General features: G+C 34.5%; 2 protein-coding genes across 5 annotated transcripts; both read left to right on the forward strand.

Moving 5' to 3' along the window:
* Positions 1-10148: 10148 nt before the first annotated feature.
* Y102A11A.9 lies at positions 10149-15087 on the forward strand (the record flags this gene model as incomplete). Of its 4 annotated transcripts, none has more annotated exons than NM_001313454.3 (13): positions 10149-10348; positions 11102-11160; positions 11240-11291; positions 11349-11524; positions 11576-11686; positions 11742-11851; positions 12554-12687; positions 12753-12791; positions 12836-12923; positions 12970-13109; positions 13229-13379; positions 14178-14276; positions 14629-15087. In NM_001313454.3, the coding sequence occupies 13 exons, from the start codon at positions 10279-10281 to the stop codon at positions 14804-14806; spliced, it is 1407 nt and encodes a 468-aa protein (NP_001300383.1). The 4 variants fall into 4 exon arrangements, 2 of the variants coding, with proteins under 2 accessions (NP_001300383.1, NP_001300384.1); NR_132539.1 differs by having other exon boundaries at positions 10279-10348; positions 14178-14311; positions 14629-14806; NR_132540.1 differs by lacking the exons at positions 10149-10348; positions 11102-11160; positions 11240-11291; ... (1 more) ...; positions 11576-11686; positions 11742-11851 and having other exon boundaries at positions 12553-12687; positions 14178-14311; positions 14629-14806.
* A 1058-nt stretch (positions 15088-16145) lies between these two features.
* On the forward strand, positions 16146-22374 carry Y102A11A.3 (Protein unc-13 homolog A). Its single transcript, NM_075971.8, has 13 exons — positions 16146-16198; positions 16254-16401; positions 16447-16674; positions 16723-16806; positions 16969-17745; positions 18015-18089; positions 18133-20368; positions 20660-21052; positions 21100-21375; positions 21422-21486; positions 21532-21737; positions 22095-22168; positions 22215-22374. Exons 1-13 carry the CDS (start codon positions 16169-16171, stop codon positions 22291-22293), a joined length of 4671 nt encoding a protein of 1556 aa, NP_508372.4. The 5' UTR covers positions 16146-16168; the 3' UTR covers positions 22294-22374.
* Positions 22375-23288: the final 914 nt, after the last annotated feature.

Genomic DNA, 23288 nt, shown 5'->3' on the forward strand with positions numbered 1-23288 from the left:
ATTTTCTCGATTTTTCTAGAAAGTTCTGGAACATTCCAGAATTTTCTCGATTTTTCTAGAAAGTTCTGGAACATTCCAGAATTTTCTCGATTTTTCTAGAAAGTCCTGGAACGTTCCAGAATTTTCTCGATTTTTCTAGAAAGTTCTGGAACATTCCAGAATTTTCTCGATTTTTCTAGAAAGTTCTGGAACATTCCAGAATTTTCTCGATTTTTCTAGAAAGTTCTGGAACACTCCAGAATTTTCTCGATTTTTCTAGAAAGTTTTGGAACGTTCCAGAATTTTCTCGATTTTTCTAGAAAGTTCTGGAACATTCCAGAATTTTCTCGATTTTTCTAGAAAGTTCTGGAACATTCCAGAATTTTCTCGATTTTTCTAGAAAGTCCTGGAACGTTCCAGAATTTTCTCGATTTTTCTAGAAAGTTCTGGAACATTCCAGAATTTTCTCGATTTTTCTAGAAAGTTCTGGAACATTTCAGAATTTTCCCGAAGTTTCCAATTTCCCTTCCAAAGACGGAAAGTCAATTTTTCCCAAACTACAGTAATCCTACAGTAATCCTACAGTGCTCCTACAGTACTACTACAGTACCCCGACCATGTCCCACTACTAACCCCAAACCTATATCTCTTCAAAAGACAAAAACACAATTTTTCATAAACTACAGTAATCCTACCGTACTCCTACAGTACTCCTACAGTACCCCGACCATATCCCACTAATAACTCCAAACCTATATCTCTTCAAAAGACAAAAACTCAATTTATCCTAAACTACAGTAATACTACAGTACTCCTACAGTACCTCTACAGTACTCCTACAGTACTCCGACCATATCCCACTAATAACTCCAAACCTACATCTCTTCAAAAGACAAAAACACCATTTTTCCCAAACTACAGTAATCCTACCGTACTCCTACAGTACCCCGCCCATATCCCCCTACTAACCCCAAACTAATATCCCTCCAACAGCCGAAAACGCCTTGCCTTTGTAAGCTATGACGTCACTTCTTAACAAACGGACACTATTTTTTTATATATAGGTAATGATATTTATTTATTTAATTAATATTTATTTATTTAATTAATATTTATTTATTTAATTTATATTTATTTATTTATTTAATTAATATTTATTTACTTAATTAATATTTATTTATTTAATTAATATTTATTTATTTACCTAATTAATATTTATTTATTTAATTAATATTTATTTATTTATTTAATTAATATTTATTTATTTAATTAATATTTATTTATTTAACTAATATTTATTTATGTATTTAATTAATATTTATTTATTTATTTCATTAATATTTATTTATTCAATTAATATTTATTTATTTAATTAATATTTATTTATTTACTTAATTAATATTCATTTATTTAATTAATATTTATTTATTTAATTAATATTTATTTATTTATTTAATTAATATTTATTTAAGTAATTAATATTTATTTATTTATTTAATATTTATTTATTTATTTAATATTTATTTATTTAATTAATATTTATTTATTTAATTAATATTTATTTATTTATTTAATTAATATTTATTTATTTATTTAATAAATATTTATTTATTTAATTAATATTTATTTATTCAATTAATTTTTATTTATTTAATTAATTTTTATTTATTTAATTAATTTTTATTTATTTAATTAATTTTTATTTATTTAATTAATATTTACCAGCCGTGGACCGCACCTTCGGCGCGGCCCCCGACTTCTGGGGCTGAAAATTAATTTTTTATGAAACTACCGTAACCCTACAGTATTCCTACCGTACCACTATTATACCACTACAGTACCCCTACTATGTCCCTACACTAACCCTAACTCACTATCCCTCCAGAAGCCAAAACTTCACAGACTACAAAGACTACATAGACTACAAACTATGGACACACAGAATAAGCGCTTTATATATAGTAAATGATGCTCTTTCTGTACTAAGCCTCTTCGTGGCGAAAGGGATCAACAGATAACCACTTCAACAAACTCGATGATTTCGTCACATCGAGAGTGGCTTGGTTTGCAACCAAGTGCAAATTATCTGGCCAAGAAGTACACCGTCTCACGCAGGCCAGAGGTAGTGTCGAATACTCTCTGTCCGGGCGGCTCTAGATTGGCTTAGCAGGCCATTATAGAGTATCTAGAGACACAACTTTTGCTCTAAACAGCAACCCATCCTGCCTCAGTCCTCCGCATCCGGCCTCTGCAAAGGGAAAGACAGTTCCTGGAGCACGTCGGAAGAGGCGATCTAATCTCGGAGTCCAAACCATCTGTCAATCGGACTTGGAAATTAAGAAGCCGCGGGACAAAACAAGAAGAACTGACTATCGCGTGTGCACCTTCAACTGCAGGTCCTTGTCTTCGGATGATCGACTTGCTGAGCTGCTAGAAGAGACGAGGCGGATCCAATTCGACGTCATCGGATTGTGTGAAACCAAACGAGCAGCCGAAGCACACTTGATACATCAGGACGGTACCGGCGTCTTCTTAGGCAAACGGAATGAAAGTTCTGTATCCGGAGGGGTCGGCTTCATAGTTCGAAGCACCCTCCTTCCCAAAATCGTAGAAGTACGATTTCTCAGTCACCGCATCGGCTTACTCACCTTCAAAGTGAGCCGAAAATTCAACTGCACGGTGATTCAAGTCTATGCTCCAACTGCGGACTCAGACCTTGAGGAAATCTGCGACTTCTACGACAGTGTTGAAGACGTCTTCAGAGAGTCCCGAAGCAAGTATAAACTTGTTATCGGCGACTTCAACGCTCGAATGGGATGCAGACAAAACAACGAAAGGTACATTGGCCCCCATGCCATGGAACCAAGAAATGATACTGGAGAGCTTCTCGCAACATTTTGTGAAACCAACCGTCTGTGGCACACGAACTCTACGTTCAAAAAGCCTATGCACAAACGGTGGACTTTCGTCAGTCCCGACGGGAATCACAGACACGAAATTGACCACATTCTGGCCAATGGAAAGTTTGTCACAGATACCACTGTACTCCCCTCTTTCACAAATGGTAGCGACCATAGGTTACTCCGCTGTAACCTCCACTTCAACAATTGCCTAGCAAAGTTGGAGCAGGTCAGACGGAGAAAACCTCCGAAAAGAGTGTTGGACCCGGCGATTGCTTATGCAATCTCAGCGACAGTCACGGTTCAGAGTGATCCTGATTTAGATATCGACTATGATAATCTGATTCAGTCACTAAAAGAACTCCAAGACCAAGCTATCGTTCGACCGGCCAACCACTCATCCAACAGACTTTCGGAGGAAACCCGAAAACTGCTGAACAAAAGACGTTTTATGGATAGAAATGATCCTCAATTCAAATCTATTTCAGACAAATGTCGTGAAGCAGTCCAGAAAGACCATGAAGCTTTTGCCAGTACTCGCCTTCTATCTGCTGCGAACCAGAAAAAGAGTTTGAAAAGAGTTGCTAGGGACATCAACGAATATAAGTCAGCTATCCCATGCCTCAAATCAACCTCTACTGGTGAAAGAATCACTTCCAGGGTGAAAATGGAGCAGGAGATTGAGAAGTTCTACACGGAGCTCTTCAAAAGCGCTGTGAGCAACTCTCAAACATCTTCAATACCCGCCACGGCAACTCCACCGCCGTTTCTCCCGGAAGAAATTCGTCATGTTCTCCGTTCCTTCCCGAATGGTAAAACTGCAGGCCAAGACAAAATCAGTGCAGATTTCTTGAAATCTTGCCACGATAACGTCATTGACCTGATAACGGATCGATTCAACAGGTACCTCCACAGCAGAAATGTACCGAAACCCTGGAAAACCTCCAAAACCACTCTCATCTTCAAGAAAGGTGACCGTGAGAATTTGGAAAACTACAGGCCCATCTGCCTACTACCCGTACTCTACAAAGTATTCACCAAGTGTTTGCTGAATAGAATGCGAAGATCCCTTGATGAGGCTCAACCTGTCGAGCAGGCCGGATTCCGACGATCTTTCTCTACGATCGATCACATCCACTCGCTCCAAAGACTTCTTGAAGTCGGCAGGGAATACCAGATCCCACTGACACTTGTCTTCATAGATTTCAAGAAGGCATTTGACAGTGTTGAACACCAGGCAATCTGGAAAAGTCTCGACGAGCAAGGTGCAGATGGAGCCTATATTGATCTACTGAAAGAGTGTTATAAAAATTGTACCACAAATTTTGCCCCATTTCACAGGCCAGTCACAGTACCAGTGACCAAAGGAGTTCGACAAGGAGACCCCATCTCTCCGAATCTCTTCTCCGCTTGCCTCGAACACGTTTTCCGAAAGCTTTCCTGGATTGAATTGAAAGGAGAAGCTGAGGATTACGATACGATCCCTGGAATGAGAGTGAATGGCAGAAATCTAACGAACCTCAGATTTGCTGACGATATTGTGCTTATCGCCAATCATCCGAATACTGCCAGCAAAATGCTCCAAGAACTCGTACAAAAATGCTCTGAAGTAGGTCTCGAGATCAATACTGGGAAGACGAAAGTCTTGCGAAACCGATTCGCTGACCCCAGTAAAGTCTACTTCGGTAGCCCTTCCCCCACCACCCAGCTCGACGACGTCGACGAGTACATCTACCTCGGTCGTCAAATCAACGCCCAAAACAACTTGATGCCGGAAATCCACCGAAGACGTCGAGCAGCCTGGGCTGCATTCAATGGAATCAAGAATGCCACCGACTCCATCACCGACAAGAAGATTCGTGCGAATCTGTTCGACTCAATTGTCCTTCCAGCGCTCACCTACGGTTCAGAAGCCTGGACATTCACCAAAGCTCTATCCGAACGAGTACGAATCACACATGCCTCCCTAGAAAGACGGCTTGTTGGGATAACACTCACCCAACAACGAGAGCGAGATCTCCATCGAGAAGACATCCGAGTGATGTCTCAAGTAAGAGATCCGCTCAACTTCGTGAAAAAGAGGAAGCTAGGATGGGCTGGACATGTTGCGAGAAGAAGAGACGGAAGATGGATCACGTTGATGACAGAATGGCGCCCATATGGATGGAAAAGGCCTGTTGGAAGGCCGCCGATGCGATGGACTGATTCGCTGCAAAAGGAGATCACCACTCGTGACGCAGACGGAGAAGTCATCACCCCCTGGTCCACTATAGCCAAGGACCGAAAAGAATGGCTTGCTGTGATCCGCAGGAATACCACGAATTCCTGAAGAACGGATCGTCTAAGTATCCTAAGTAAGTAAAGTAAGATATTTATTTATTTATTTAATTAATATTTATTTATTTAATTAATATTTATTTATTTAACTAATATGTATTTATTTATTTAATTAATGTTTATTCATTTAATTAATATTTATTTGTTTAATTAATATTTATTTATTTAATTAATATTTATTTATTGATTTAATTAATATTTATTTATTTATTTAATTAATATTTATTTATTTATTTGATTAATATTTATTTATTTAATTAATATTTATTTATTTATTTAATTAATATTTATTTATTTAATTAATTAATATTTATTTAATTAATATTTATTTATTTAATTAATATATATTTATTTAAATAATATTTATTTATTTAATTAAATGTTTTTTTATTTATTTAATTAATATTTATTTATTTAACTAATATTTATTTATGTATTTAAATAAAATTTATTATTTATTTAATTAATATTTTTTCATTTAATTAATATTTTTTTATTTAATTAATATTTATTTATTTAATTAATATTTATTTATTTAATTAATATGTATTTATTTATTTAATTAGTATTTATTCATTTAATTAATATTTATTTATTTAATTAATATTTATTTATTTATTTAATTAATATTTATTTATTCAATTAATATTTATTTATTTAATTAATATTTATTTATTTACTTAATTAATATTTATTTATTTAATTAATATTTATTTATTTAATTAATATTTATTTATTTATTTAATTAATATTTATTTAAGTAATTAATATTTATTTATTTATTTAATATTTATTTATTTAATTAATATTTATTTAAGTAATTAATATTTATTTATTTATTTAATATTTATTTATTTATTTAATATTTATTTATTTAATTAATATTTTTTTATTTAATTAATATTTATTTATTTAATTAATATTTTTTTATTTATTTAATAAATATTTATTTATTTATTTAATAAATATTTATTTATTTAATTAATTTTTATTTATTTAATTAATTTTTATTTATTTAATTAATATTTACCAGCCGTGGACCGCACCTTCGGCGCGGCCCCCGACTTCTGGGGCTGAAAATTAGTTTTTTATGAAACTACCGTAACCCTACAGTATTCCTACCGTACCACTATTGTACCACTACAGTACCCCTACTATATCCCTACACTAACCCTAACTCACTATCCCTCCAGAAGCCAAAACTTCACAGACTACAAAGACTACATAGACTACAAACTATGGACACACAGAATAAGCGCTTTATATATAGTAAATGATGATTTATTTAATTAATATTTATTTATTTATTTAATTAATATTTATTTATTAGGTTGAGCAAAAAGTCTTTGCAACATTTTGAATTTTTTTTGGAAAGAATATTTATTCAAACCTAACAAGATTCAACCGGTAATATATTTACCATTAGTGTCTCTGACTTCTTGCCAACACAACGGAAGTTGAGCAATACTTTCCGCATAGAACTCCTGAGATTAGGAGGCAAAGAAGTCGTCCAACCACGTTTCGACGACCCTTCGATCATGAAACTTCTGTCCGGTAGGGCAATTGTGGAGAGAACGGAACAAATGTTAGTCAGTAGGAGCCAAGCCCGGTGAATACGTTAGGTAAGTCAAAATTTGGATTCCGATTGTCTGGAGCTTCTGGCGGATCTTCAAAGTTTTATGCGGTCATGCGTTGTCATAGAGCAGAAACAATTTTAATCTTCTTAGGGTGATGTAATCGATGAGCATGGACTACCTTATTCAGTTAAATAGAGTACATGCCAGCGTTGATTGTAACAAAGTTTGGAAGAAGCTCTCGGAAAATGACACCCGCACTGTCCCACCAAATTGAGAGAAGCACTTTTTCTCGTGAAATTCCCCTTTGAGGTCAGGTTTCACGGTTTCCTCGACCGGGGCCCACTGTTTCTTTCTGGTACGGTTAACATGCAATACCCATTTATCATCTCCAGTAATAATATCCTTAATCCAGTCCGTCGTTCGTTTCCTAGAGAGCAGCAAAAGAGAGTGGTCACTACGCAAAATTTTCTGAGAATCGGACAATTGTGAGGAACGAGTTGACCGAACTTTGGCTCCCTTCCGGTTTCGTGGAGATGGTTGATGATGGTTCTTTTGAGATGCTTGAGAGTCGCAGAAAGTTCACGTGACGTTGATCTTGCATCATCTTCCAGGGTTCTCGAAATATCCTCATCGATATCCAAACGAGGGCGACCGTATCTTGGTTTATCATCGGGATCGTAGTTCTTTTTCGTGAACTTTTCAAATCAAAACTTTATGATGTTATAGGTGACAGAGTTCTTGACTAACACTGCAAATATGTTACGACGAGCTTCGTTGCACTTGCAGCCTTTGGGGAACTCGTACAGAAAAACTCCTCGGAGGGCGTGGCGTTTGGCGAGCAAATTCTCGGTTGTTTTGAACAGGACCCAAAAGTTTTTTCAAATGTATTAAACATGTACATTACGTACTATACAAATAAAAAAACAGAATAGGAAAAAAATGAATTACCGCTGAGAAATGAAGAAAAATACAAATTTTGCAAAGACTTTTTGCTCAACCTAATATTTATTTAATTAATATTTATTTATTTATTTAATTAATATTTATTCATTTAATTAATATTTATTCGTTTAAAAAATTAGATGAATAAATGAATAAATAAATAAATAAATAAATAAATAACTCAAATAAATAAATAAATAACTCAAATAAATAAATAACTCAAATAAATAAATAACTCAAATAAATAAATAACTCAAATAAATAAATAACTCAAATAAATAAATAACTCAAATAAATAAATAACTCAAATAAATGAATAAATAAATAAATAAATAAATAAATAAATAAATAAATAAATAAATAAATAAATAAATAAATAAATAAATAAATAAATAAATAAATAAATAAATAAATAAATAAATAAATAAATAAATAAATAAATAAATAAATAAATAAATAAATAAATAAATAAATAAATAAATAAATAAATAAATAAATAAATAAATAACTCAAATAAATAAATAACTCAAATAAATAAATAAATAAATAAATAAATAAATAAATAAATAAATAAATAACTCAAATAAATAAATAAATAAATAAATAAATAAATAAATATTCCTTTCCTCCCTCCACCAAACTTTGTTCCAACTTTGGCCCAACTCTGGTCCGAGCTTTGCCCAAATGTTGTTCATGAGTCAGCCAAGTTTAGCGAAGGTACTAGATGAAATGCGTCATCTCTTAAATAAGCCTTCAGAAAAATCTTTTGATTTGTAGTTTTTACAGCGTTCTGAATGTGGCTCTATATTTATTCCTCATCCTGTAAGCACGCAATGCCCATCCAGTGCGCAACCAACGTAAACTAATCAAAATTAACTTTATCTTTCAATTTCCGTATTTTTTCTTCTTGTTTTCTTCATTCTGAATCAAACAAAAATTTTTAACCAAGCCGTATGGGTACTTAAATGACAGCTAGTGACGTGAGGATTACGAGTCCTAAATTTTTTTTTTGCGAAATATGACCGAGGAAGCACTCGGTCGATGACCGAGGAAGCACTCGGACAAATTTTAAAATTTAAACTTGCAAAAAAGAGATTTTGCAGCTAAACAAACTTGATTGTACTCGACATAATAAAATATTTTTGAAGGTAAGTTTCGAAACTAATTGCTTTACGTTGTTTGCGCAGTGGATGGGCATTGCGTGTTTACAGCGCCGCATTCAGGACGTTGTAAATAGTGCAAATCGAATTATTTTTTCTGGTGGAAAATGGGGTTATTCGAGTAGCGTCTAGAAATTAAAATGTTTATTTCAATACTCTTTTTGCTTTGTTCAAGTAACTTCAAAAAAAAAAACGTATATCAATACAGTTTTGTTAATTTCGTGACGTTTCTCGTCGTTAGGCCTGTGGAGTGGGTCGCCCCATTTTTTTTCGGGTCGGCCGGGTCGGGGTCGCGTCACCGACCCATTTTTTGGGTCGGGGTCGCGGCCCCGACCCACTATTTGGGTCGGGGTCATGTCCCCGACCCTTTTTTTCAAAATTTAACAGCAAATTATCAAAAACTTGAAAAATTATTTTTTGTCAAAAAACACGTGTAAAAGCTGAAAATTATAAAGTTATCGTATTTTTATCAATTAAAAAACATACCCTATTTTCGATACAAACAAGCATAAGAGTCAAAGTTTAAACACGCTTTACAACAAAACAAACATGTTTTTTCAATTTCAGACATTTTCCGGAAATGGGTCGGGGACGTGACGGCAAATTGTGTGGATTTTCACCCTGCGGGACACCTTTCGCTGTGTTTTTCATTTACTTGTCCGAAATGTCGCAAAATTACGTCACAAACTGTATTGAAATAAATGTTTTTGAAGTTACTTGAATAAGGCAAAAAGTGTATTGAAATGACTCTTTCACTCTTTAATTTTATAACACTACTTCAGTAACCCCATAAGGAGTGGCTCATTGCATTAATCTTTGCTAAACTTGGATAAATCATGGGCAAAACTTGGGCAAAGCTTGTGCCAAAGTTAGTCCAAAATTGGAACAACGTTTGGTGGAATAAATTGCACTAGGAACCCTGAAATAAAACTTGGGTAAGAGGCCGCTGAAAGCTGATGTCTAACTAAATGTAGAGAATTTTTGGAATATCTACGAAAAAATATTTGAATTTTGTTCCGGAACTTAATCTCCCACTTATTGGAATCCCGAAGATGTTCCAGTTATGTTACTCCATTCATATATGCTTCATTCATACTCAACACACACACACACACACACACACAACTATGAAAGAGCAAGCGATTTGATTAAACTCATGGGGCGACATGCTTTATAATATTTAAAATAGAGGTGCAGAGAATGTAGAGAGTCGGGGGCCGTAAGTCTCCACGGCAACCACACTCCACCTGCCTATTACGCAGAGAGCGCGAGAAGCCGGCAGTACGTTGCTGCCCACGGCGCATTTGTGGTTAACTAAATCAGATTTCAATATTCGTAGTTAGGTATATGTTTTCGAGATTTCGAAAAATTGAGTCCTGATTAATGCCTCCACCAATCGGTCGAAATATCAGTGTAAAGCATGGACGTTCGAAATCAACTTCTGCAGCAACAGGTGAGTTTTTCTTCCTTGTTTTCTGAAGTAATCAATTATCTTAGTAAGGTAGTAGCGTTTTCGAATTATACTCACATTGTCAAAACCCCAATTTCTCTTTTTTTTAGTAGCTGTCGACATTTAAAACAGAGTTTTAAACATATTTTGCTTATTTGAGCAGTTTATAGTTTGCGGTTTAAAGGAGGACTAATAGTTTGGACGATTCTAAACGTGTAGACCCAGAAAAGACTCAAATGAGCAAATTTTGTAATGAAACTTCTCAAAAATTGTTTAAAGAATTTTTATCGCGTGTCAAATCTTCGGAAAAATTACACAGATTTTAGTTAAAATCTCGAAGTTTGGCTACTTTTCCGGGCCACATCTGTCCTTTTGATATTTTTGAAGTGGTTTATCTCATTTAATTTTGTCAATTAAGATACACTTGTAGCGATTGGAAACCAAAAATTATTGAATTTGGTTACCTATCGACTTTAATCGGTGAAATTTGACATTTTTGTAACTAACCATTTTTTTAATCGCAAATGGTGTTAGTCGATCTCACCTTATTATTTATTTTTAAGCTTCCAAAAGTTTATCGTTAATTTGAGAAAAGTTTTAGTCGAAAGTCGTTCGAAGGGTTACTCCTCCTTTAAAAGAAACATGAGTATGCTTCTAGATTATTCTTGCTCATAAAAAAATGCAATTTTTCATTTGCACCCATTGCGAAATAATTTTATACTTTATAACCGAGAGTCATGCAATGTTATGTTTAAGGAAAACTGCCACCAGTTGTTTCGCAAGAAACGCGAGATCGAACGGAAGCTGTCAAAAAGGTACTTAATCTTCGACTATTTCGCAAGTTTATGTTTTCAAAAACTGCTGAACATTCCATCCTGAAGAAATATTATTCAGACATTTGATCGACCAAAAACTGCGCATCGGAATTCTAGGCCTCCGACATCGTGTAAGTCATTTTTTTTTAAATTTTTAACAAACAAGGGTCCAATTTCCGTTTTTTCAGCTCATGCTCTCCCCTCGTTTGGTAACGGACGTATTATAACTGCATCAAAGCACATGAAATTAGCAATGAAGCGTTCTAATTCGGAAACCAGACCACTGCCACGAATAGAGTACGGGCGTTCTCCAAGCAGAGAAAAAATGACAGATTTGAGAGATGAATTGTTTCACGCTAAAAAGGTATTTTCTTTGCAAAAATTAGAGCCTCTTTTTGTTGATCGTTAATTTCAGAAAGTTGCATCTTACGAAACTGATTTGAAAAAATTGAGCACAGAAATGCAACGTCTACGCAGAGACGCAGAAAAACGAGAGACATTCCTGGAGCGTATAGTGACGGCGCAGGTGAGAGATACCCAGCAGAGCACACACACACACACACCATAAAAGTGCATTTTAGTATCACCCTACGGAGCTGAATGATACCAATTTGGCCAGGACGTTGACATCAATCAAACGGAAGGAAATGGCAAAAGAAAACTTGATTGACATTCAAGCCAAGGAATTAGAGTTCGTGGTTTTTTCACGTATAATTCACGTATAAGGACAATTTTAAAAATCGATATATTATATAATATTAGAAAAACATAACTTTATCTACTAATTTTGAAAATTACTCATTTACAATCATTTTAAATCGCCGGCCGATATTATATTTGCAGTCTGTTTTGCGAGGCTTTGCTTGAGTTGTTCACACCAGGGGTGTGCGGCAAATCTCAAAATTTGCCGAGCTCAGCAAATTTTAAACTACTGAATTCTTAACACTCATCTGGTTTCTGAATAAGTTCCGTGTAGTATGTCTGTTTAAGCATCAAAATAACGCAATCTTGTGTCATTTTACTAATTTTTTGGCGAAAAAATCAATGGTTTCAGTCAAAATTGCACTGTTAAATTTTTGACGTGTGCGGCAAGTTTCGAAATTTGCCGAGCTCGGCAAATTCGGCAAATCGGGAAAATTTGCGGGAAAAGTTACAGCAGCTGACATCCAGCGGGACTGTATTTTCGTAAACTGGGTGTTTTCACAAAATCTAGTATCATAATAAAAAAATTTCCACAAAGTTTTTTTTTCACTTTTTGCATTGTTATTTCTAATTGTTATTTCACAAAGTAATTAGAACAATTTATAAGGTATACAAATTATTAATCATGCATAACAAAACTCAAAATTGACTATAATTTTAAATTTTAATATTATCAGCAAAATTGTTTCAGAAGACTCCGCAGTCTTTTAAAAGACAGCCATATTCCTCTAGGGTCAAAGCATCCAACCGAAACAATGACCGTATCAGTTGCCAAAGATTCAGAACTGGATGTGGACAACGAAGATTATTCGGATTACCCGGAGGGTGAGCAGTGCTCACTGAGCACCCAGAGAATACATTTCTTTTATTTTATATTTTCATCTTTTTAGAACCGGATCTAGTGGAAACTGCTGGGCACTCAGAACGAGGTAGTATTCAAATTTAATTTATTAAGAAAAATGTTCAATTTCAGATGAAGAATATGATGAAGTTTTCGAAGAAGTACACAATCGAAAGCTGGACAAAAGCAGAGTGAAAACAGCATCTAAGGAAAGAAATGAGTATGGTCATTGTTCGAAATCAACAAAAACGTTTCTCTGATTTCAGGTTGGCGAAAAAGTACGCAGAGCAAAACGCAAAGTTGAAACTGAAACTTAAAGAGGTCAAGAATAACTATGCTTCAATGCTCGAGAAAAATAAAAAGAAAGGTGAAGAATTTATCAAGCAAAGTGAAAACTCGAAAGCAGGTATGATTTTGAAAAGTATTGAAAAGTATTTTTTAAACCAAATGATTACTGTTTCGTTTCGAACAGTTTCATGATCAAAATTATTCCAAAATCAACAATCTAAAGTATTTCTTCTTCAGTTGTCGAAAAAACCGTCCAAATCAGCACTGTTCTCGATTCACTGCAGAAAGAACGTGAAGATTTGTCAGAGATCAGAAAGAAAAACGAGCAGAAAATTGAAGGACTATCGCAAGAGTTGATTGAGGCTTACGGAGAAATTGATGCGTTGAAGTAAGTGAGAACGAGAAATGTTTAAAGTAAGAGTGTCGGTTTTGGGAATTTTGAACGTATAGGCCCAAAATGTGCTCAAGCCAACAAATTTTGTGATGAAACTTCTCAAAGTTTTTGTTAACATTTATTTTAATAGTGGTTCGAAAAATCGAAAATTGGTCTCACATCATTATTGAATATGTAACCAATTTTGGTAATTTTTGGCACCGGCTCACGTGGTGTCAGGCTGTCTCATTGCTCCACCGCACACAAAATGGTGGTAAAATATTTTTAATTTTTGTGACGACACAGCGAATTTCAAGTCGATTTTTGGGAAACTTTCCATTTTTTCCAACTAATTTTTGTGTTAATTTGTGAAGTGGTTATTTTAAAAAAATCGAAAAGTTTAGCAATCAGTCATGGATTTCACGTTTAAAATTATTCGAGATGCACTGTGACGTCACAAAAATTCGAATATATTTTCCAGCTCTTTTGTGTGCGGTGGAGCGATAGGACAGACTGTCACCATTCGCTGCCTTCAAATGTTCATTAACTAACGAAATAACGTGAGATAAACGACGGAAATATGTATGCGAAAATGGATGAGAACTCAAAAAAAAATCTTTGATTCGCTGCGATACAAAAAAACTGAAAGATAAAAAAGATTTGATATTTTTTCAAAACTTTGAAGCGCCTGAAAAAACTTTAACCAATTGTTTTAATTTTAAGTTTTAATTTGAAATTCGTTCATTTGAGCACATGTTGAGTGTATACGTTCAAAATATTCCAGAACTACTCCTCCATTACCAAAATTTTCAGAATGAACAATGAGAAACTGCAAGAACATTTGGGTGATTTGGAGCAACGTGTTGGACATTTAAAAATTCAGCCGGACTATGAGAGCCTTCCACCATTAAAGTGAACATTTTGATATTGTTTGTTTTTGTTCAAAGGTGAAGTAGAGTCGTTTTGAAATTTTGCTTTAAATCAGAGAAAATAGACCATAATTTTTTATTTTATTTTGGCGGAAACCGGCAGAATTAAATTTGAATTCCCGCGTATTTTTGAGTTTTTTTTTTCTTTTTTTTCTTTCGCATTTTTTCGTTAAGAAGACTAAAAAGACAAAAACCCATAAAATATCGTTTAGAAGAATTAAACAATTAAAAAAATATTTAACAGTTACATTAGGTTATTAGTGTTTATTTTCTGTCATTTAAAGCAAAATTCCAAAACGACTCTACTGCACTTTTAATGACACACGTCGTTTCAGTATACCTCGACTCGACATGACCGATATTGACAATGACGAGAACGGCACGTTGCACGAGTTTTCTGAAAGAAGTGTTTTATCGAATCTTTCTGAATTCGATCATGTACACCTTGCTGGTGCATTAGCAGAAATTGCTGGTGCTCATTGTGAGCGATTGCGTATGATCACTCAATCATAACAGACTACTTTTATTACTTCCCACTCTTTCCTGTCAATCTATCTATTAGTATACAACCTGTCTGATTTTTTTCCCCTGATGTGATAATTTTGAACACTGGTCAGCCCTTTTTCTATTTTCTTCCAATTAATTTGATTCTGCTGTGCAATCCCAATTGAGTGTGAAAATCTTTGTGTTGAAAACTGTACAATTTAGTTTATACTACATATTCGAAAATTAAATCCTTCTGAAACTTCTAAATAAATTTTTTTAAAATTTTTTAAATAAAGTTTTTTATTGTTTTAACATGTTACCTGGCAAAATTTAACCTCTATAAGTGGAGTGTCGCCACCACTGGGGAAACTGTTCAAAACTGCTTCTATTGTGCTGAAATTATCAAAGTCCACCGTAACAACTTTTCAAAAAAATTGTGCACTATTTCCTTACATATTAAATTGCGAAGAAAACTACAAAAAAAGTGACGACCCGGAACTTATTCCTCCCTAATATTTTTTACGATTCCTGCCAAGTGAGCGCATTTTTGGCATTACACGGTGTTTTACATTTTGTTCTCCATCTGTCAATCTACTCGATGCTCCTTTTTTCACAGTTCTGATGAAATGTATACATTCCAAACCACTTTTATCATCAAGTCATACATCACTGGAAAAAGGCATAGAGCAGCAGTTGTAACTGCTGATAATGCAAGTTTTTCATTGGTATCGGCGAGCATTACATTTCGTTTTTTTTCTGTTTCTTGAGCACTCGACTGCAAATTAACATTATTTGCTTTGTTTTTGTGGAATACTAATTTAATATGATTCGATTGTAGTAGCTGTACTTCAATTTTATTTTGTAGTTTATCAAAAATAAAACGTGAATTTTTTATTTTAGGCTTAAAAGAGGAGTATCGGTTTTAGATATAATAAACGAATAAGCCCAAAATGGGTTCAAATGAACAAATTTCGAATAAAATTAAACTTCTTTAAAACATTTCAAAATTATTTATGGCGGTCCAACATTTCGAAAACAATTGGTTAATTTTAGGTCACATCATTTCGTTATTTATAAATGTTTATAAATGTTTTGTTTATAAATTATTTATAAATGCAAAAAGAATAATAGTTCAATTTTTTGCGAAGTTTTATCACGAAATTTGTTAATTTGAGCACATACTCATCCTTGTAGAAAAACTTTTTATAAACTTAATAATAAAATAGGAATAGTTATTCACATTATGGAATTTCATTTATTGCGAACATTTTGAGATACTTATTAAACTATATCTATAGACCAAATCAAATTCTATCGAATTTAAAAATACAAAAAAAATCAGATCACATTTATTCTAATTTTCCAGATGATAACTTGAATGTTGAGCACATGAATTCTGACTGTGACCAACACATCAAGGTATATTTATATTTTTTCTAATACTTTAAATTTATACAATGTATACACATTTCAGAGTAGAGTTAGATATCATCAATCCGAATTTTGTACGAAACTAAACTATGTGTATACTTCTCGCCAGTGTGACGAATATTTCAACTATTTGGCTGAATTGAGAAGAATTATTTTTGGTGACAAACAATATTCGGAAAAAATGAAACCAAGTAAGTTGGAAAATAAAACCAGAAATGTAATGAAAATTGTTTCAGAAAACAATTGTGACCCAATTAGACACTCAATTCATTATCGCACACGGGACGGCAAAACTCTGGTTTATGAGTTGGGAAATACGTCAGACTACGGCATTAATCTTTTTGCAATACCGTCTGAAACAAAAACGGTTGCAACAAAAACGTATTATGCAGAAGAACACGTACTCACTCAGCCGGAGACTTGTCGAGTGTTACCTCTCACTCACTGCTTTCATCTTGTAAAACGTTCGTCAATTCAATTTTTTGAGCATTTTTTAAAATAATTGTTTCTAGAGCCATCGGACAACGTGAGCCCATCAAAATTACGCAATAAGATGTGTGATGCTCATCTGGGAAGCTCAAAAACATTTTCCACAAGTGAGTTAAAATATACATTGCTGGTGATAAAGATATGCACAAAAGCTCTTGCAAGAATGTGCTGTGAAGTTGCATGCCTTTATGACCAGCACTAATTGTAAAACAATTTTGTAAACCAAAATAAAAACATTCAAAAAACAACTAAATACTCAAATTTTCTAGATCAAGAATGTCTACAGTTGTCTCAACCTCCAGATGATCAAAACAACTTCCACATTATCGACCAACATTTGTGTTTTGCCTGTGTCGACGACTTTTCAGAAGAGCATGTTGGATTTGAAGACGCTGAAAGTCTGAGTGACGTGGTAGATGAAGATTTTGCAGTAATGGAAGAATTCGCGAGCGTTTTGGAGGAGACGGGATCGGTTTTTGAAGAGTTGGGTGATGATGATTCAATTGAAGACAATTGTTCCATATCCGATGATAAAGTGAACAGGATTGTGGGAATTGTGAAGAGACAAATTGAATTTTCAAAAGACAGACACAGTAGATCTGAAGAAAGAAATGTTTGTCATCTCCAGGATCAAACAATTTCTGAACAACCACATTTTCATTCAGCTGTGCTTGAAAAATCAGATGAAAACATTTCCTGGGTGCAGCTGCCCACATTTCAACTTCCATCACTATTTTCAAAACAGCCTATTCTCCCACCAAATGTGAAAATGGAATCGGAAAAACAAGAAGACGAGGCTAATTTTGATTATTCTTTACAATCAGTACCAGAACCGTCCAGTGCTTATCTTCCTCATGAAACTGATCAAAATCAAAGTAGTACTTCTTTCCCGCAACAAGAATCTGACAATGAAGATTCTGAGACAAGTTCTCCTGACACACCTGAAAACGGCAGTGTACTTGTGAATATGATTCAAGATTACGTTCAAATGGTAATGTCCGTGTCTCGAGAATTTCAACAGTCACACAGAGAAGAAGCCTCACAAGGTAATAAATGTCTTGCACGTGGTGTCAGATTGCCTCTTTTCGGCCTGATCTATGTAGATCTACAAAAAAATGCGGGAGAACAGACGCAGATTGCTCAACTGACGTCACATTTTTCGGGCAAAAAATACTCCCGCAATTTTTTGTAGATCAGCCCGTAATGGAAGACTCTGACACCACATGGTCTGGCTTATAACCATTTTTTATAATATGAGCGGTGCAATAAGTCCTGGGTCAAAATTCATAAATGTTTGGTAATTTGTTTTTTAAAGCGAAAACTTCCGAGCTCGTCAGTCTGGATCTACAGTTGCTGACATATGCTTCGAAAGCTGACCAGATAGAAGAAGGTTTGAAAAACAATTTTTTGAAATAAAATAATATAAGTTCTAGATCCTCGACTGATGCTGAGAAGATTGGCTCCACGAAAAACGTCAGTTGATAAATGGAAAAGTTCTACTTTGTTGAATGAAACTGTTAAACCCTCGGCTACTGAAAAAGAGAAAGTTTTTGAAAAATTGTCAGCAAATGGTGAAGACTACAGTAGAGAGAAAGCCGCCGATCAAGAGTCTACTGGAAATCATTTTTTTCGTACATTAACGTCTGAGCTTGAAATCAACCAACCGGGAATACCAAAAACTCCAGATGTTAGTTGTTTCTTTTCAGAAGACAGTGTTTGTTCTGAGTATGCTCCAAATCTCCAAGAAGAAAATCTTCCACCGGTTTTACTCAATTCGAATACGCAACCAGAAACCGATTTTGAATTTCAAGTAGACACATCAACTTCTGAAATTTTATCAGACCAATCAAATATGAACATCACATTTGAACCGATCGAAGACATCGCTGAAGATCGGCCAAAATTGAATGGAGAGGAAATTGTTCAAGTTCAGATCATGGAAAGCACTTCTAGATCCACTGCACCTTCAAACATTAATCTTTCTGAAAACTCTGACGTCACACCGTTTACTAGCAACTGGAAGGAAATAACATGTGATGTTGATTGTGAGGATACGTCACAGAAAGAGCATTGTGCACATTCAAACGCTATCACTCCCGAAACAGTTTTTGATATTTCACCAGAATTGGGAAAGAGCAAACAACATTGCATCGATAAACAAGCTGAATATAGCGGAAAACTTGTTCACTTGAAAAACCATATTGAAGTTGCTTCTGTTTTGGAGAGCATCCTGGTCGAAGTATCCAACAATACTGATTCTAATGCAACATTGAACTCTGCAACTTCTCAAGAAATCTTCGACGTGGTTGAACTTCTGCAAGTACCAATTGAGATTACTGTAGATGTGTTGCCGGAAATAGAAGACCAAAGCGATACTGAAACGTTCACACCTGAAGAAGCCACACCATCCGTATCTGTATTCGATGAAGTTCAGTGTTCCCTTTCTATCAGTATGGATACTACTCTAAAGACGGTCAATTCAAAGGTTTTAATCAACACGGAATTTTTACAAGAGAACTCGTTAACCATCAATGTCATTGATAGTTGTTATCACGAAAACATCCAAAACCATGTGCTCAGCTCAATAAATAACAATTTGGAAATTGTTGAAATTTCAAACAACATTTTGAGCAAAGCATCAAGTTACTCAGAACTCGTTGTTGATGATATTGTTATCACTGTTGTCCCAGATATGCTTTGTCATGTTACCTTTCAGGCTCTTCCACCAATTATCTCTAGGAAAGTCGATGAAAATCGAATTGGAGACGAAAATGTTCTTCTGAATAATTTAAATAATGTTACAATGAGAAGTGGGAGAAGCCAAACTCAACACTCAAAAATTTTTATCAATAAGGACGTCCACCATTTTTTGCAAGATCAAATCAACTTTCTGGAACGACAAGAACAAACAAATGATGCAGAGGACAGTATATCGGTTACATCCAGCTTTTCCACTTCAAATACGAACGATAACGATTTGCAATCTTGTGTTCCGCTGAGTATAGAAGAAACCTGGGACATTGAAGTTGGGCTGAACCACTTTTTGAATTGGCTACACGGTTTGTCCGAAAACTCAAGTGATGCTGGGCCGACTGAAGATTTTCCACAAAACACAATCAGTCTTGACTTTAACATAGAACATGAATTAATAGCATCAGAATTGCCGGAAAGAAAAGAGGCCACTGGAGATTCTGAGGGTGACAACAAGAAAGCGACAAAAACGTTTGAAAATAGTAAATCTTTAGCAAAGTGTGGTATGTCCAATTCAATGGATGTTCTCGAACCACGAAGTTTCAAGGAAAAAATTCAAGACCGGCGCTCTCAAACGTGTGAGCATTCTTCCGAAAATCAAGGTCTAGAAGAAGTCAAGTTAGAAAGATCAGAGCAAGATCCCAATTCAATGGCGTGCCTGCTAGAAATCAGCACAGCAGATAATTTCGAAAATGCGGAAAATCAGTTAGAATATGATCAACAATTGGTAGTTTTCAATCTGGACAACATACAAGAAGCCTGCGGACAAACGAACAACATAGGCAGCACTGAAACGAGTTCAAAATCAACTGAGCAATCCGAGGACATTGACAAACTCGATCATCATTTCGAGGATGCATGTGAGAGAAAGTATTGCGAAACTGATACAATGCTCAAGGAAAATCCAGACAGTACGAGGTACGCGGTATAATTATTGGGGAAAAAACTATGCTACAATATATTGTAAATTTAATCATGCGAAAAAAACCACAAAGCGGTTTTTACTAAGTTGCCGTGAAATGAGAAAACTCAGCCACCCTCATAACTCACGGTAGAATCAAAGGACACCCTTTCCAAGACTATTCTCGTTAAGTTTCAAAAATATGTACCGTAAAAAATCATAGATAAATAATTGCCCGAGTTTTTGATTTTTCTAGGCTACGGGGTATTTCCAGTATTTCCATATTCCTCAAAAAAAGATATTTTCAGAAAAATGGCAAAAAATCTCAATGAAAACGAAAGTGGTATAAACATTATAAAAGATTCCAACTCGGAATACAAAAGTGAAATTGCTGAAATGGATCTATTCTATGCCAACTTCGAAGTTCCGTTGCCTGATTCAAGTTGCATCAAAATTTCGGAAATGCAAAATAATCTCGCCTCATTGGTTGATCATCTTTTGTCTGATCAAATTCAAGCTGCTGTCCAAGAAGCTTCCAAGCTGATCTGTCACAGAATGATACCCCTCGCCAGAAATCAGTCTTGTAAAATCATTGAGGATACATTTTATACCGAGTATATTGCTGATAAAACAGCATCAGCAGTCACGGAAAAAGAAAACGTCGAAGATTGTACCGATACTTCATTTTGCGATCAATCAAGGTAGTTTTTGATATAACTGTGGTATGATTAAGATATGAAAAATTAAGGAATGTTGAGAGATGTTGCACTACGCTAGATACCGACAAAGCTGTGGTTAAACAATTTTTGAATAGAATGATGCATGATCTAGTCTCCGATGCAGTTCTCGAAGCGTGTCTGGTACCCGCACATTTTCCCGATTCAATTGAAACAGCAGTATGTGAGCATTTCGATTCTTTCCCAGATATCCCAAAGTTATTCTTGTCGCCAAAACTGGAGGATTTGAGCCAATCAACTTCACACAAACCAATATCTGAACTTCAGTCCAGTTCCTCAGAAAACAGGTAATTTTACTTTGATCTTGAAAATCTGAATAAAATTTTTTTTCAGAGTTTCTTTGAATGAAGTTTTCGAAGAAAAGATGTGTGACGTGTTAAGAGAAAATACACATTTGGGTAGCTTGTAGCGTTTTAAAAGGTTTCCTATTATACTTCTTTCAGAAACTAATGCAGATCGCGAGCCGTTTAGAAATAATTTATCAAGATCCAATTTGGAAACTTGTCAAAACATTATTGATTTGACACCCGAATCCAGCGATTCTAGCATTTGTGCAGAAGTATTCGTTCCGACAAACTCAACACCACCTTCGGAGACTTCCCCTACCGACATTAGTTTGAACTCTTCGGAACAGCAGAACACTTCTTCGGTACGTAAGTTCCAAAGCCATGAGACAGTAGGGGCCAAAATTCTATTCGTTTTTGGTTTTAAGGTTTTTTCTTCTTTTGTTCAAATTCTATAAGAGCTGAAATTTGAGGCTTATGTTCAATTTTTGTACAACTTTTCCCGGTCACCGTGTAAACTGTATGTAGATTACCAGTTAAGTGATTCGGACGTAATCACAAATATATGTAGTCCAAGTAATTAGCACCATTTTGTTAGCAAACGTATTTTGCGAACTATTATAGTAGTTACACATATTTTAACAGCTCAAGCAAAACCGATAGCGAAGAGATTATTCGATGGTCGGCAATGTACTATGTATATTAATTTAATGATTTTATAGGTATTAGAAGAAGTCTCATATTTCTTCACAACCGCGTGTGTTGCTGCACTTGCATTCATGTCCCCGGCAGAAAAGTATAGTCTTTTTTTCAAATATTTTTTATTAATTTAATAATTTCAGCGATTCATTATTAAATTCGGAAATCATTGAAAATGCATCAAAATATATATCCAACTCTCCGGAAGCAAATGAAAAATGAGACAATTAAAAACCCTAGATATTCATTGATTTTTTGATAAATAAAATTTCCCATTCTATTTTTGGAATAAACATTTAAACTTCTCACTTTTGTTTGATTTTTCAGTGGTGTATTTTCCAAGCGTCTGTAAATGTGAATCACCTATTTTATTATCAATTTACCACCCACATCTCAATGAAGTGTTTAAACAGTGCCTAAACTGTCTTCCCAAGTTTCGAACCTTATCAATTTTCTCTTTCTGAGTCTCGCAAATTTTCATTTCACCCAGTACTTTAAGGCGATCGCTTACATTTTGTGTGGCACCGATCTGTTATCAGTTTTTATGTGTGCCTGTGTGCGTGTGTGTTGTGCATGAAGAGTCGTTTATGACTTTTCTAACCAACTTGATTTAGTCTTCAATCGCTCTTCTCACTATTTTTACAGGAATACTGTTTATTTATGTATAAGGAATAATTTTAATTTTATTATCATTTTTATTAGAAATAATTTTAAATAAACTCTCATCTCAACTTTCGTAATTTCCATCTCGAATTTTTTTCGTGAATTTTTCCACTACTTTAGAGGCCTGTACGGTTTTATTGAAATAGTGTTTTTGCAAACTTTCAATGTTTTTCAAAATATTTAAGGGTAGGTAAACATTTTAGGAAAGTTTTCGAAAATTTCTTTGCTCCATACTGGCGAGAAATCATCCAAAAACGGTATTTATGGGTTTCGTTCCCCTCAAAATGCTTCAATTTTCTTAATTTCAATTAACCACAAAAACGTGAATTTTTTGGAACGATTTATAGAAATGAATGTTTTGTTCCGACACTTTTGTTCACGTTTTTAATTTGAAAAGTCGAAAATTGAATTTCAGAAACGACAAAAACCACAAAAACGTGAACTTTTTGGAACAATTTGGAGAAATGAATGGTTTTATTTGTTAAAATGAATGCTTTGTTTTCTACTTTTGTTCACGTGTTTTAATTTGAAAGGGGGTTATTGAAATTTGGAAA

The sequence above is a fragment of the Caenorhabditis elegans genome, chromosome X (assembly GCF_000002985.6).
Source record: "Caenorhabditis elegans chromosome X".
Taxonomy (NCBI): domain Eukaryota; kingdom Metazoa; phylum Nematoda; class Chromadorea; order Rhabditida; family Rhabditidae; genus Caenorhabditis; species Caenorhabditis elegans.

Excerpts from the sequence above, each read along its gene's own strand:
- Y102A11A.3 (NM_075971.8), top strand. The coding sequence starts at position 16,169 with ATGAATTCTGACTGTGACCAACACATCAAG. Across the intron at positions 16,675-16,722 it reads CTGCTTTCATCTTGTAAAAC|AGCCATCGGACAACGTGAGC; the intron begins GTTCGTCAATTC and ends AATTGTTTCTAG. Across the intron at positions 16,807-16,968 it reads CTCAAAAACATTTTCCACAA|ATCAAGAATGTCTACAGTTG; the intron begins GTGAGTTAAAAT and ends CAAATTTTCTAG.